At 39.0% G+C, this 16,258-nt stretch overlaps 1 protein-coding gene across 2 annotated transcripts in view; it reads left to right on the top strand.

Moving 5' to 3' along the window:
- Positions 1–334: 334 nt before the first annotated feature.
- ARHGEF38 (Rho guanine nucleotide exchange factor 38) overlaps positions 335–16,258 on the top strand; it is a 118,182-nt gene continuing 102,258 nt past the window's right edge. Inside the window, exon 1 of one of the 2 annotated variants that reach the window (XM_019738889.2) lies at positions 335–670. In XM_019738889.2, the coding sequence (XP_019594448.2) occupies positions 475–670 (196 nt within the window). In that variant the 5' untranslated portion in view covers positions 335–474. Of the gene's footprint in view, positions 671–7,589; positions 7,703–16,258 lie in introns of those variants that run through there. The other variant, XM_074322784.1, reaches the window with a different exon arrangement.

Raw genomic sequence — 16,258 nt, 5'->3', positions numbered from 1 at the left:
AAGCCCACATCTGCCTGCAGGCTGCAGAGCACACCTGTGCACACCCATCGGCACACTTTCAACCCATAAGCTACAGGTTCAGTCACATGTACTTTCCTTCCTCCCTGCCTCACCTTGTTCTCTTTCCTTTCCTCCCAACCCCCAGCCCTTGCTCCACACAATGGGAGTTTTGTTTGCTTCAGTAGCATGTGACAGTGCAGTCCCTGCTTTGCCTAGCTCTGTGCTGCAGGTCTCTCAGGTAACAGGTGGCAACTTCCCCTGTTGGATTCGAGGTATAAAAAAGAATGACCTCATAGGGGTGGGGCTCTGGGACTCCGTAGAGGTGGCAGTCACAGCCAGGTAACCCAGGAGCAGAGTCCTTTAGTTAGAAGGGGGCCGTTAAACTCGTCACTCTAGTGGCTTTAACCCTCAACCCTGAGGCACTTTAGCAACCAGCCATTTCCTGCAAGCCTCTAAAGCTTGCCTTTGCTTCAGATGGAGCCCAAAGAAGCAACTGGGAAAGAAAACATGGTCACCAAGAAAAAGAACCTGACTTTCTTGAGGCCCAGGCTCTATATGCTGGAGAGAAGGAAGACTGACACTGTGGTTGAGAGCAGTGTTTCTGGGGACCACTCTGGTACATTGAGGAGGAGCCAGTCTGACAGGACCGAATACAATCAGAAATTACAAGGTAACCCAAGAGAAATCAATTATTTCAGGGTCCTGCCCTCCTAGCTTTTTTTTTGCCTACTCTTCCATTTGCAAAGAAAACACTTAAGGCAGAGGAGAAAATCAAATATGACCTCCTCTATAAGAGAAGAATAAGAAAAAATAATAATAAAGTGAAAGTAAACGTAATTCATAAACTATAGGAAAAAGTTATTATGTGCTTCAGTAGTTAAAGAGCCAATTCTGGATTATTCTTAATATTGAAGTATTTTTCTTGATGAGAATAATATATATTTTTTTCCTGCTGCCTTCCCCCCTTCCTTCTCCTCCACCCAACTTAAGAAGTGGGAAGCAGTAGAAAGCAAATTATTTAGAAACCTACAAAAGAGAGTTTATCTCAATAGATAGATGTGAGATGCCACACTCTGAGATCTGTCTAGGTAATTGCCCTGAAGTGTGATTGTGGTTATCTTAAATAGGGACGTGAAACTACAATCGTGACTGTGAAAAATAAGGAGTGTTACAGTCAGCAGGATGGTATAATAGGATTTGTTGAAAATCACTTACGTGTTCATTCCTTTAGAGTGAATCGAATAACATCCAAATATGGTAAGCGATATTTAGCACACTTAGATTCAATGGCTTTTGAGGAAATAACTTCAGGTTTATTTTGTGATGGTTGTGAGATAATTTGGCAGTTCTTATAACACGTCCTCTGCTTCAGGCCTTGAATTTCTAACTCTTCCTGTCTACCCTCTCTCACTCTCTCTCACTCTCTCTCTTTTTTTTTTCCTCCCTTTCTCTTGAAGGTCACTTGTTCTAGAAAACTTTATTTTGATGCTGATATTGTGCAACGTTTTAAGTATTCACTACCGTACCTGTTATGTGATCCTCCAGAACCTGTCTCTCCTTCTGTGAGCACAGTGTGTGTTTGAGCCCTCGTATCACACCACTAGCTTCACTCTGGACAGAAAAACTGTACTAAGGCTAGCACAATCAATGGGACAAGCTTATACTTAGCAAGTCTCTTTCCTCAAAACTGTGCTTGCACTTAGTTATGCAAATTAATTACATTAAATAAGTTGAATACATTTAAATTAAATCTTTAAAGATTCCTATTCTGAGCTAATATTTTTTTTAAAAATCCTGATAACTCAGAATTAAACGGCAAAATCAAGTTTTGTGTTATGTTTGCATAAATGGGGAAGGAGTATCATTTGATCATTGAAATTATTCCCAAGGAATAGGATACATTGGGGAGAATGTAAATTTTGAAATTATACACATTTGGTTTCCACTCTTGTCTCTTCAATTTACTACCTATAAGATTTTGAGCAAATTATTTAAAATTTCTGAGCCTCGGTTTACCTACCTGTGAAAGTGGGATAATGATACTTACCACACAGTATTTTGGGGACAATGAAGTTAGATAATTACAAGAAACACCTAGTATACTAGCTGACACCTGGTGTGCTCAATAAAAAGTAGTTATTTTTAATTCTAGGAATAATGAGTATCATAATGATAGAATGGGACTTGCCCTGTATTAATCCAAATTTTCCTCATCTACTAATCCATTTCAACTAGTTTCTGTCCTTTGATGAAGCAACCATATATAGCAATTCAGGAAAAGCCCACTGCTTCATCCCTAATAACATATTTCTTCTGTCTGAGATTCACTAATTCAGCACCTTTTGGGTTCAGATTTTCTGTTAGCAAAATAAAAACGGAAAATACCGTATTTCTCCCGAAAATAAGACCTAGCCAGACCATCAGCTCTAATGTGTCTTTTGGAGCAAAAATTAATATAAGACCTGGTCTTATTTTACTGTAAGAGCCGGTCATATATAATATGATATAATAATAATATAGTATAATATAATGTAATATAAATATAATATAATATAATATAATATAATATAATATAATATAATATAATATAATATAATATAATACTGGGTCTTATATTAATTGTTGCTCAAAAAAACTCATTACAGCTGATTGTGCAACTAGGTCTTATTTTCGGGGAAACGTGCTTTTTGCTATTCACTTCCTAAACTTAACTAAAATAATAAGTCTGTGGCCACAAATTACAGCTGATGATTGTTGGTTACTTTGCAGACGACCTCAGGCTTCTTGTGCTCTCCACGGGCTTTGTGATTTTCCTGTGATCTGTGGAATTCTGTCTTTAAAGGTAGAAGGAAAGACTCGGGAATTAAGCCACGTTCCTACAACTGGCTGTGCTGGAGAAAAATCATCAAGGAATGTAGAGGAGGAGAATGTCAGAGCTGTAGAGATAGGCTGGTCTCCTGATAAATAATGTTTTTTAGACGTGACTCTTAATATAATCCAAGTCTGATATTTAATGTAGCAGCTTTGGCAACAACGGAAGGCATTTTCTCATTAATATTCAAAGCAATCAGTTTTGTGGGTTTGCGCTGTGGTCCTACTATATCCATTATCATGCAAATGAGTCCTAATCACCTCAAGATGCTCTTTATTATTGCAATGTCAAGAGTTTTTCCTTTGCCTACCTTACAACTGGTAGTTACCTGGGAGGCACTAAATAAAGACCTGAGCTGGTTAGCACCCTCAGTTTAGATAGCCCGAAGCCATTGTGAGGTCACAGAGTGCTTTCCAGTACTGGAAAACAGCCTCAAATTATTTAGTCGGTTGTCAGTGCCGCATTGCTCACTGAGTGTTACAATTCTCTCCGGTCTCCCTGGAAGCAAATTCTCTGGGTTCTGGGAAATATAAGATCTTCCTCTGGTACCTCTGGGCTCGCCTCTTAACTCTTACTCTATACCTGTTCAATTCAATTTCTGACAGACATCACTTTAGTAATGTGAATCCTAAATTGTAACTTGGAAAAAAAATGATACACTGGGTGAAAGCTACTAGACTAAACAATAGAACATGGTTTTAATGACAACAGGGTAAAATCTTTATAAAAGATTATGATCACATCAACATAGTCATTCCTACTAAGTCTCAAGATGTACAATAATAGTTCCATACTAACCTTCTGTTAGTGACATCTTTATTTCTTCAACAGATTTGTTCAGTTAATTTATTGAAAATGTTCTATGGTGAGCAAAACTAGAATACATGCCAGGAATTACATCTACAAAATCATAACAACAACAAAAAAGTCTGACCTTTATTCAACAGGGGCTTAAAGACTCTTTGGGAAAGCTAAGACAGGTAAACAAATGCAATAAAGTGACAGGATAGAAGTGAAGCTGGGATCAATGTGTCTACAAAAGGAGGAAATGATCTATTCAGGATTGGGTGGAGGAGATTGTTAGACAGCCTTAGAGATGATAAGGTGGGGTTGAGGAAGAAGGTGCAGAACGGAGAGAGAAGGGTGTTTTAACCTCTTCCTTGTACTTATCTTTGTCTGAAATCATGTTTGTCTTCTCACTTTCTGTCACTGACTCTCATTTCCTCTCCCATCTCTCATCCCCCAACTTCATGAAAGAGACCCTACCTGTCTTGTTAACTGTTCCATCTCTGCACTTAGAATCATGCCCAGCACAGAGTGAGCTCTCAGTCTTTCAGCTAGAATGAAAGACTGGACTGTCTTGTGTAGGCAAGGAATCAGTGTGAGGAAAGGCAGCAAGGCCTGAATTAAGTGCCCTTGTATCTTCATATGTGAGGATATATGTGTCCATTAATAAAGACGGTTCTTTTTTTTAAAAGCTTTTTATTGAAACATAGCTAACATACAATATTATATTAGTTTCAAGTGTACACAATAGTTATTCAACATTTATATACCCAAAGAAGTGATCAACATGATAAGCCCAGCAAACACCTGACACTGTACCACGCTTTCAAAATATTAGTGACTATATTCCCTATGCTGTGTGTTACATCCCCATTACTTATTTGTTTTATACCTGGACATTCAATTTATTTTATATTAATTTCACATGTACAGCATAATGGTTAGACATTTATATAATTTAAGAAGTGATCCCCCTGATTAGTCCAGTACCCACCTGACATTATACATAGTTACTACCATAGTATTGACTGTGTTCCCTGTGCTTTACTTTACATCCCCATGACTATTTCATATCTACCAATGGGTACTTCTTATTCTCTTTACCTTTTCACCCTGGCCCCCACCCTCTTCTATCTATCACCTCAACAAATCTAGTACCATTATGACACCATATATAGTTATTACAATATTATTGACTATATTCCTTGTGTTATGCCCTACATCCCCATAACTACTTTGTCACAACCTATTGGTACTTCTTCGTCCCTTTCCCTTTGTCACTCACCTTGAACCCTCCGTGTTATGTGGCAACCATCAAAATGTTCTCTGTATCTATGAGTTTGTTTCTGTTTTGTTTGTTTATTTTGTTCTTTATATTCCACATATAAATGAAATCACATTGCATCTGTCTTTCTGTGTCTGACACTTCACTCAGCACATGCCACCGCAGAGGGCAAGAACCCATTCACTTCCATGGACGAGCAATATTCCATTGTATATGTGTTCCACCTCTTCTTTATCCTTTAATTTATCAATAAGCATCCAGGCTGCTTCCACATCTTGGCAATGGTAAACAATGCTGCAATGAACATATGGATGCACATATCCCCTCAAACTAGTGTTTTGTGTTTCTTCGGATACATACCCTGGAGTGGGATTACTAGGTCCTTCTTTGTTTCTTGTTATAGCTTTTGTTTCAAAGTTTATTTTGTCTGATATAAGTATTGTGATCCTAGATTTTTAAAATTTTGTTTCAATTTTCATGAAATATCTTTTTATATCCCTTTACTTTCCATCTGTGTGTGTCTTTCAATCTGAAGTGATTCTCCTATATGCAGCTTATGTAAAGGTCTTGTTTTCTTATCTATTCAGCTCTCCTATGTCTTTTGAGTGGATAATTTAATACATTTGCATTGAAAGTAATTGTTGGTATATATGTAGCTATTGTCATTTTATTATTTATAATTTTGATCTTTTTTTTCTATCTTAAAGAAGTCCCTCTAACATTTTTTTGCAATATTGTTTTGATGGTGATGAACTCCTTTAACTTTTTCTTGTCTGGGAAGCTATTTGTCTGTCCTTTGATTCTAAATGATAGCTATGCTGGGTGGAGTAATCTTGGTTGTAGGTCCTTGCTTTTCATCACATGTTGTGCCAATCCCTTCTGGCCTGCAAAATTTCTGTTGAGAAATCAGCAGACAATCTTATGGGAGATTCCTTGTAAATTACTAGTTGCCTTTCTCTTGCTGTTTATAGGATTCTCTCTTTGTCTTTAATCTTTGTCATTCTAATAACAATGTGTCTTGGTGTGGGCCTGTTTGGGTTCTTCTTGTTTGGGACTTTCTGCATTTCCTGAACTTTATGTTTATTTCCTTCACCAGGTTAGGGAAGTTTTTAGTCATTATTTCTTCAAATAGATTCTCAATCCCTTGCTTTCCCCTCTTCTCCTTCTGGTCCCCCAATGATGTGAGTATTGTTATACTTCATGTTGTCCCAGAGGTCTCTAAATTATCCTTATTTTTTTTTTTAATCTTTTTTTTTTCCTTCTGCTCTTTTGATTGGGTATTTTCTGCTACCTTATCTTCCAAATTGCTGATTCAATCCTCTCCTTCGTCTAGTCTGCTGGGATTCTGTCTAGTGCATTCTTCATTTCAGTTATTGTATTCTTCACTTCTGATTGGCTCTTTTTAATAGTTTCCAGGTCCTCTTTTATGCTTCCTATCTCTTTGTTGAAGTTCTCATTAAGTTCCACGAGCATTCGTATAACCATTGCTTTGAACTCTGTATCTGGTAGGTTGTTTGCCTCCATTTTGTTTAGTTCTGTTTTTGGAGTTTTCTCCCGCTCTTTCATTTGGGGCATCTTTCTTTGTTTCCTCATTTTGGCTGCCTTTATATTTGTTTCTATGTGTTAGTCTTGTTATGTCTACCAGTCTTGCCGGGTGGTCTCATGCAGTAGGTGCTCTGTAGGGCCCTGGCACAGTCTCCCTGGTCACCTGTTCCAGGTGCTCCAGGAGTGTCCCTTGTCTGGGTTGTGTGCCCTCCTGTTATAGTTGAGCCTGCAGTGCTATTGACACATCAGCGGGTAGGATCGACCCTAAGGCTCATTGGCTATGGGTTTTGGCCACATCCGCAGCGTACAGGCTGCTGTGCAGGGGGGTGGGGGGGCTTACCCACTGAGTAGGATTCACCTCAGTGGGTTCTGGTGTCTATTGAGATCGCCCTTTGGGTGTGCTACTTGTGGGGCTAATTGGTTGGTGCTCTGCTGTGGTCTGAAACCAACCTCCAAGTTCGAGAGCCTCTTGGGAGGGGCTCTGGTTCAGGCTCAGATCACCCATTGCTTGTGATGGGCCATGGACTACCTGATAGGAGCTACATAGTGATCTTTGGTTGTTCACTGCCTGTGCTGAAGTTGGAGGCACTTGGGAAAGGCCATGTTATGAACCACGGATGGCTGCCCCCAGTACCGGGTCTGGGATAGCTCTGCAAAAAGCCAGGATAGCCCAAGGCCTGCTGCCACCTGCCAGCTTCATTAAGTTTCAGCCCCTGATAAAACATAGTGCTGTACCCAAGGTGGGTGAGGCAGGGTCTCAGGGAGGCAGTAGGGTGGGAAGAGTTGTGGTCACCAGGTTAATGTAGACTCTGGTTTGGAGCCAGTGCTGAGCCTGGAGCGAGTCAGCAAAAGTCTCAGCACAAGGAGGCCAGTTGCTGCCTGCCTGGGGTCTGTCGGACTGATTGTTTTCCAAGAAACAGTGCAACATGGGTGGGGCTTGCTGCTTGAGAAAGTGCCTTGTCGTTGGGGGGAATTGGGTGGGGCACAGTGGAGCGAGCAGAGCTCACCAGGCCAATCAGATTCAGATTTGGTTGTGAGGGGGTGGGCTCAACACAGGAAAGATGGCATCTACCTGCTGGCTGCATAGAACCCCACACAGGAAAAATAGTGACAGTCCTCCAGTTGAAGTCCTCCTTTGAAGCCACACACCTCAGTCTGCCTGCTACTATGCCTTCAACACCCCCTCGAGTTACCGTCCCTCCTCCTGCATCAAGGTGAGTGCTTGTGAATGAGAGTCTGTGTGTGAGCTCTTTAAGAGGACAGCTGGGTTTCCCACAACCTTCTGTCCCACCTGGATGTTGGAATCCCCACTGTTTTTCACCGCCAGTTGTTGTGGGGACTCCTCCTCCCAGCACTAGTACTCTGGACTGGGGAGGCTGGTGTGGGGTTGGGGCCTCTCGCTTCTCTGGGGGGAACCTCCATGGCTGAGATATCCCTCCTGGGTCTCAACCACCACATGGAAGTTTGGGGCCAATCCGTTTCATGTCTCCACTCCTCCTACGAGTCTTGACGTGTCTCTTCTTCATATCATTAGTTATAAAACTTCTGTTCAGCCAGACTTCAGGTGGTTCTCCAGGTTGATTGTTCTACAATTTAGTTGTAATTTTAGTGTGTTCATGACAGGAAGCAGGCACAGTATTTATCTACACTGCCATCTTTGGCCTCCTCAGTAAAGATGATTCTTCAGTTAAAAGGAGATAAACATAGCAGAGATCAAAATTTACAGAATTGCCTATGTAACAAATAACTCTTAGTGGAAGATTATCTCATTCCTGACTCTATCTTTTAGAGCATACTGGACCATATACCTCTCAGTTCATTCCTCTTCTTCCATTCAGAATTCAAGTATATCATCTTAGCTTCCAGGCTGGCTCAACTCCTAATTGTCATTTTAATGGAAGCCATAGAGAGTGATCAAAGCAGGGGAAATTTACTGGCTAAGTTGTTAAATTCCTTTCTTTGGGAAATTATTATGTATATAATTATATGTATGAATTCTACATTTGAAATGTGCCTGATTTAAACAGTGATGCACAAGTGTGTCTGGGTAGATGAAGATTATCTATCTATCTGTCTATGTATCTAATCTATCTATTGTATGTAGACATAGATATAGTCGTGTGTGTGTGTATTTGAGACATATTTCTGTAATGATTAAAACTTCTTATGAAAAGTTTATTGATTAACATTCAGCAGCTTTTTCTGAAAACCTTATGTAATATTACTGACATTATAGGTTTCCTTTTAAGGTGGGTGCTATAGGATGAATGTTTATGTTCCCCCAACCACCACCAAATTCATATATTGAAGCCAAATCTTGAATGCAATGGTGTTAGGAGGTTGGGTCTTTGAAAGGTAATTAGGTCATGAAGGTGGAGCCCTCATGAATGGGATTAGTGCCCTTATAAGAAGAGCCATGAGAGATCTTCCTCCCTCTCTCTCTGCCCTGAGACAGGACCCTTATCAGACCTTGGATCTGTGAGCACCTAGATCTTGGACTTCTCAACCTCCAGAACTGTGAGAAATAAATCTTTGTTGTTTAAGCTCCCCAGTCTATGATATATTTGTTAGAGCACCCAAACTAAGACAGTGGCCATATTAAGCCTCTGGTGAATATTTTGGTCAGTGCATAGTTTTGCTTATTAAGTACCAGGTGAAAGTGAGAGCGGTTGGGTAAAATGTCATTACTGTTGCTGATAACACAAGTCAAAATCACACCTCCAATTCATGATAGGTCTGTGATCTTTTTGTTTTTTTTTTGTTTTTTTGCAAAGTCTATCATATTATTCTCATTAAGAAAGGATTGTTTGGCTATTTTTATGAAAGCCTGAAGTTTTGTCACTATGGTGATCATGAGGAACCACCCTACCACGTGGACTTTATATAGGAAAACAGATTTTGCAGTATGAGATCAAGTGGCTCAAATAATAAGTTAAACTTGTAAGAATATGGAGCCATTTAACTTGTAATGATTTTTAAGAACAGAGACAAATCCATAAGTGAGTAGGATGAGTTGTTAACACTGAAAGATCTTGTGATTTTTGTTCAAGGCCCAACGAAACATGGAACAAATTGTTCATCTGTCTGTGCATGTTTGTATCCCAGCGATACAAGCCCTCTTTGCTCCTGCCTGTTCTTTCAGTATTAAGTCACACCTTCCCCTTTCCCCAACTCCATGAATCCTTTAGTGAAATGGGAAGTACTTGGATCAGTAACGTGACACCAATGCAAATAAAGTGTCTCTCATAGTTTGAAGGGCACATCTTTATAAACATCAAAGTAATTTTAAAACTAAGTAATTTCTGTTTCGTCACATGCACGGGAATCAAAAAGAAGCATGCAATTTTGCTTTCCTTCTGTTTCAGTAAAGGTATTTTGCAGTTTTTAAAAGAGCCATATGAATCAAATAAAATGTGAGTTCCCGAAATCAAGAAAGTTTGAGCTATTCCACTAGGCCCACATTGTGATAGGAAAACATTTTAACTTTCTCAAAGGTACAGTTTCTAATTGTACTTTTTTTGTCCACAAAAGTGACGGGTTTGTCAAAACACAAGATGAAAAATCAAGAAGGAGGGAGGGAGGAATGGAAGGAAGGAAGGAAAGAGGAGGAGGGAGAGGGAGAAGGGAGAGAAAGAGCTCAGCTGTATTTCTATGCATAGAAATGTACCTTAAATAGTGACATAGTTGAGGAAAAGATGAGTGAGAGAAAAGCACTCAAGCTACACTTATCCTTGTTTCTGTTGAGACAGGAAAGGAAAATCCTCCTTTTACAGAATTACTTTTGCTTGATGCCATAATCCTATTAACTTCAGTATTTTTGTGGGTATCAATTTCCTGGTAAAGATGGAATTACTGCAAGAATTGCTAAACTGGTAAACAAGATCACCATTAGAACCTGGAAAACTTTGGCTCCAGGTTGTGCTTTAGCATGTCCCTCTGCAGTCCCCTCTCCACCAAGTATGTGGGCAGTCTTTGGGGCCAGGGTTACCAACAACCTGGGACTCCTTACTCTCATTTGTAGACTAAGTGCAGGGTAAGTGGGGCCATGGAATTTTCTGTTCCACAGGCCCCAATACTGGCTCCAAGGCCTCTAAGACCTTTTCCCACTCCCATTCTTCCCAGTGGTTGCGGGTGTGCCTAAGGGGCAGTTGATTATGGAGGTGTGTGTGGAACTCAATCATGCTGGGGTGTTCACACCCTGCCTACTAGGCCCTCTGGGTGGGAGAGCACTGGTAGAGGGAAGAATAAGGATGCAGACCTCAGGATTGGGCAGGTGGATGTGTGCTCCAGGGCCTCCTGACAGATTTTGGCATGAAACTCAGAGGGAATTGAATTGAGAAATCTAAATTTGAACTTGGCCTTCCAGATTGTTATGAAAATATGTTTATCAAGTTAGAAGGAAATAACATATTTTATTCAACAGTTTTCTAGCTTCATTTAAAACTTCCAAATGTGTAGAAATGGTACGTTGGTCTCCATTTGTACACTTGAGGAAGGCTGAATAGGAGTGGTTTTGGCTGTAACCTCTCCTCAGGATATTGCCCTCCTGCACTAGGTTGTGGAAAGTGAGAGGGAAGAGAAGGGAAGGGAGAGACTAGGTGAGTCTCATCTGCTAGGTTCTATGTTGGCTCAGGGGATTTCACACTGTGACGTAAGAATATCCAGCCTAAGAAAATGTGTTTTAAGAGTTTATTTGAGCCAAACTGAGGACAATTGCCAGGAAGCAAAATCTCAATGGACTGAGAAAAGTTCTGAAGAATGATAATTTTAGAGCTTATTTTATACATTAGAATCAAAGGAGGAGATGAAAGGGAGGGTGGGGTTACATGAAATTTATTGGTGGTAAATTAGGGAGGCAGGAGAACGCAAAGTGGGGATATCTGTGAAATTGGATAAAAACTAAAACAGAGAGAGACATACTTCTTTTACATTGGTGAGTATAGGTTTGCTAATAATTACAGCACATAGCGATGATATACGGGAAATAAGATAAGAATGAGGGGGTTCTATGGTCTCTTGCTCTGGTGGGAGGTTGTGCCCTGACAGGTCTAGAGAAGAAAGAAAATTACTCTGACATTCCAAGGGTATGAAGGGTATGTTGTCCTAGATGCAAAAAGACAATCAACAGGCTCACTTGAGATACAGACTGACCTTTGTCAAGAATGCGACAGGCCCAGGATGTGACTACTCGTTATGACCTGCTTTTAGTTAGGAATTTTTATCTTCAGACCATCCTCTGTGGTTATTTTGGTCTCTGAGTTTGTAAGGCCTGCCATTCAGGCCTCCCCTGAGCTTGTCAGGTTTAGTATGTGGCCCGCTTTCTGTCCAAAATGCATTGTGATTTAACCCCAACAGTCAGTGCTGGTTTTATAGTTTAAAAAATAGATGTGTAGGAGAGGAAAGACTTTCCATTTACTTTCCCTGGATTGATAGCTGGGTCTATGAAATAGACTGACAACAGGCAGATTAACAGGAGAAAAGGTATGCACGTGTATTAATTTTTAATATTATGTGCCCTGGGGCATCACAGGAAAAACAAAACAGTGAGATTTGAGAGTTTATATATGTCTTAACAGGGGAAGGGGAAAAGGAAGAGGAATGTAAGCCCCTTAGGGAAGAGTAAATAATTTTATGAAAGATGAATAGGCCCTTAAAAGAAGAGATGGGAGATATCATAGTTTGTGACAAAGTTTGTCGGGTGTGGTGTCGACTTCTAGTCTCTTCACCTGTGACAAGAGTCAATCTTTCCTGGCTGATGGAAATCTGGGTAAGGGGATTAACGACAACTGAATTCCTTTTGGAGGATCTGTCTTTAGGCAGAAAGAACAGTGTCTGGAGAAAACCTCTCTCTGCATCTGCTGTTTTTCAAGTGCCCTCAGCTCAAAATATTCAATATAGCAAAGTGGCAGATTTTGGGGTGGCATCTCCTGAACTCCTTCAGGTGGTAGAGCTTGGATTTGAGCTCAGGCACTTTAAATATTTGCAAAATAGAATGCATGCAATTCATTGACTTAGGAGGTGTTTTATCTGTGTGGCTTATGAGTAATAAATCAAAGCAACATGATGACAGCAGCATCTTTTATAAGGTGATGACCTTCCTCTACTACCAAGATAAAGCTTGACTTGCCCAAATTTTCATTTTGGAATACACATTCTTCCTTTGGAATTATTGTGACATTCCCCTGCCAGAGTGTTGCTGTTCAACAAATGCTTTTTGTTGTTTAATTGTCAGGAAACAAAATTACAAAGTTAGGTTTAGCAAACCTGTTCCTATAGCAATAATTTAATGATCTCTATTTCCCACTTTGCTTGAATATCTTGACACTATTTCGTTAATTTCATGCCTGTTATTATTTTTTTATTTAACATATGCATCTCTATAAAACCTAATATACATCTGAAACTGTGAAAGCCCTATTCTATAGCAATGAGGATGGGGTGGAGGGTGGAGGTAGTAGTGTATGCATTTGCACATGAAAAGAATGGAATTATATGCTGGAAACAAGTAGCTCTTTATCTGGGTAGGTGATGTTCCAATAGAATGAGTGGATAAAGAAGTTGTGGTATATATACACAATGGAATACTATTCGGTGGTAAGAAAAGATGATATAGGAACATTTGTGACAACGTGGATGGATCTTGAGATTACAATGCTAAGCGAAATAAATCAGACAGAAAAAACAGAGAACCATATGATTTCACTGATATGTGGTACATAAACCAAAAACAACAAAAGAACAAGAGAAACAAATGAGAAACAAAAAGTCATAGACACAGACAATAGTTTAGTGGTTACCAAAGGGGGAGGGGGGAGGGGGGTGGTAGATGAGGGTAAAGGGGATCAAATTTAAGGTGATGGAAGGAGAACTGACTCTGGGTGATGAACACACAATGGGATTTATAGATGATGTAATACAGAATTGTACACCTGAAATCTATGTAACTTTACTAATAATTGTCACCCCAATAAACTTAAAAAAAAAAGAATTCTATGAAGTCAGCTTAACTTGTGTCTTAATTGCAGCAGGAAAATAGAGTGTTATGATTAAAAGCCTTTGTCCCGGGTTGTTCAGAGCAATTTCTTCCTTAATGAATGAGAAAACAAATGAACATTCTCAGATACCTGCACTGAGGCCCTGGATAGAGAATGTAATCTTGACTATCTGACACCCAGCTCTTAAAAAAGGAAACTTAAAGGTCATGTCACCCAGCTACTGCTCTAAGTACATTGAGTCATTGCACCCATCACAGAAATTGTCTTTCCTGAATGCTTCTTAATGTTAGGTCTCCAGGGTCACTACAAAAAGCTGTCACAGATTTCTGCTTCTGTCTTTGTTTTGAAATAGTTGATGAAGACATTGTTTACCACTCTCGGTGCCATCCAGTTTTATTCAAGGAAAAACGTTTGCTTCTCTTAAGAATTAGAACATGTCCCCCTTCCAGATAAAAACAAGTAGTGTACTGTATTTGTTGACTCTCAGCCTGGAGCTGAGAGTCAAATTTGCACCTAATGCCTGGCCTTTATATTAGCTGTTTTCCCTGCCTTACAGTTTCTTCACCCAAATCTCAGCGAGTATTGATTTTCAAAATTGAGGTTTCTGTTAACTTCTTGGAGCATTCTTCCCTGACTGTCCTACTTACAGTGGTATATGGCACAAAAGACTTTTCCTTTATCCTCTTAGGTTCTGTGACTAGAGTCTGTGAGTTGAACTCGCAGAAAAAGATTAATAGGGGGGAAAACATATACATTTCATTTGATATTAATATTTTTACATGTCATGGAGGGCTTCATAGAAAGAGTAAAATCATAAAGAAACAGACCGAGGGGATATGTACCATTTTAACAAAGAATGTTAAGTTATGGAGGTAATTTAAATTGTAACAAGACAAAGGAAAATGAAACTTGGCACAGGGGTGTTAAATTGTGGGAAAGTGAATAGGAAGTATTTGAGGGGAACTTATGGAAGAGAGAATTTATTTTAGTGAAGTTGCTTGTACAGACTCATCTTGATGTCAACATCCCATCCCAGTGATGACAATGTTCTCCTCTTCCTGATGCAGGGATGACATCTTTCTCACAGGAAATGTATACCTTGTTTTTAATTCTCTTAAAGGGTGAGTTCAGAGAGACTTTCTTGAATCTGCTGTTCCTCAATTGCCTTCAGATCAAAATAGTTAATATGCCAAAGGGACATATTTTGGTGTGTTATGTTCTGATCCCCTTAAGGGGCCTTCAAACCACCTATTGCTCTGAAATCATGCTACTGTATTCTATTTTTGCCTCTCTCCTCCATTTGAGTATAATTCTCCTTGGGGATAGAGACTGACTCTTTTTTTTTTTTTTTTTTTTTTAGCACTTAAGCAATGCCTGGTATATGGTAGATGGTCAGCTTAATGACTACCTAATGATTAAAAGATATTCAATGACTAATTACAACTCTATTGACCCTTATGATCAGTATACTTGCCTTTACAATTCTGTCATTCTTATTTCCCCACTACTTAATTACGGAATTGTAATCAACTCTGGGGTTAACTTCTCTAAATTCCTTTTTTCTTTTTGTAAAGAGAGAGAGAATGTAAATAAATTTAATTTAACAAGAAAATAGAAAAAATTCCTTGGCCAAACAAAATGAGATCTCAGTTTTAATGAATTTATTCAAAAAGCGTTTGCTAGGGGCTCCTATGTGCCAGGTACTGACTAGATCCTGAGAATGCAAAAATAAAGCAGAAGCAAACCTAGCCTCTTGAGTGAGACAGGCAGCAAACCAATGTTCTCTGATTCCACTTACATGAAGTACCTAGGCTTAAACAAATTCATAGCGACAGACAGTAGAATAGTGTTTGCCAGAGGCTCGGGAAAAGGAGAGGAGGGAGTTAGCATTTAATGTGTACAGTTTTTTTGGAAGATGAAAAAGTTCTGCCTAGATGGTGGTGATACTTTCACAACAATGTGAAAGTACTTAATACAGTTAAACTGCATACTTAAAAATAGTTAACACAGTAGTGAATTTTGTTGTGTATATTTTACTATAATACAAAATAATAACAAAGTTTGGAAACTCCAGGTTACAACATATACATATTTGGTGTTATAGGTCAATACTTCTCCGACAAAATTGAAGCTTCACTATATTGCAGCTGCAAGTGAAATTCTTTTAATGTATTTGATTTTTCATATGTAGAGTATAATCAACATATAGCTGTAATTAAAATTTTCTTTCAATGAATCATTAATCTTATGAAATTTTAAATTGGGATAAACCTATCAGAGAAGCTCAAATCCTGTATCTTTTTTGCTATATGTTCCTATAAGTATGTATAAATTAACAACAAAAATGATCATACCAAACAAAAGACTCAACCATAATTTGATCTTGTTTTAATATACTTCTCCATGTTTATGTCTGTGTTTAAGCCTTGGTGCCTTTTCCTGTCATCAGATGACCATGTGTAGTAACAGCCTATTCATATAAACTCACTGTGTATACCCTACGTTATAATATATATTTTTGTACTGTATTCATATAAACTTAATATATGGTACGTGTCTCACTGTTTTGTGGATGCTGTTTGGAACCTGTGATCTGTAGTCATTGATTACGTTAAATTAATAGAGTCTGTTTCAGTTGGTTGTGAGCAAAGCCAACTGTTTCTCATTTGTCTTAAATATATAAAAATTAGAGAATCTTATATTCCTATATCTAAACCAGCATAACGGTTTTGGTGAAAGAGGGCAAAAAAGCAATGGCGCTCAGATAATTTTTTC

The sequence above is a fragment of the Rhinolophus sinicus genome, linkage group LG02, assembly GCF_036562045.2.
Source record: "Rhinolophus sinicus isolate RSC01 linkage group LG02, ASM3656204v1, whole genome shotgun sequence".
Lineage (NCBI taxonomy): Eukaryota > Metazoa > Chordata > Mammalia > Chiroptera > Rhinolophidae > Rhinolophus > Rhinolophus sinicus.
This window is presented reverse-complemented; position numbering and strand designations above follow the sequence as displayed.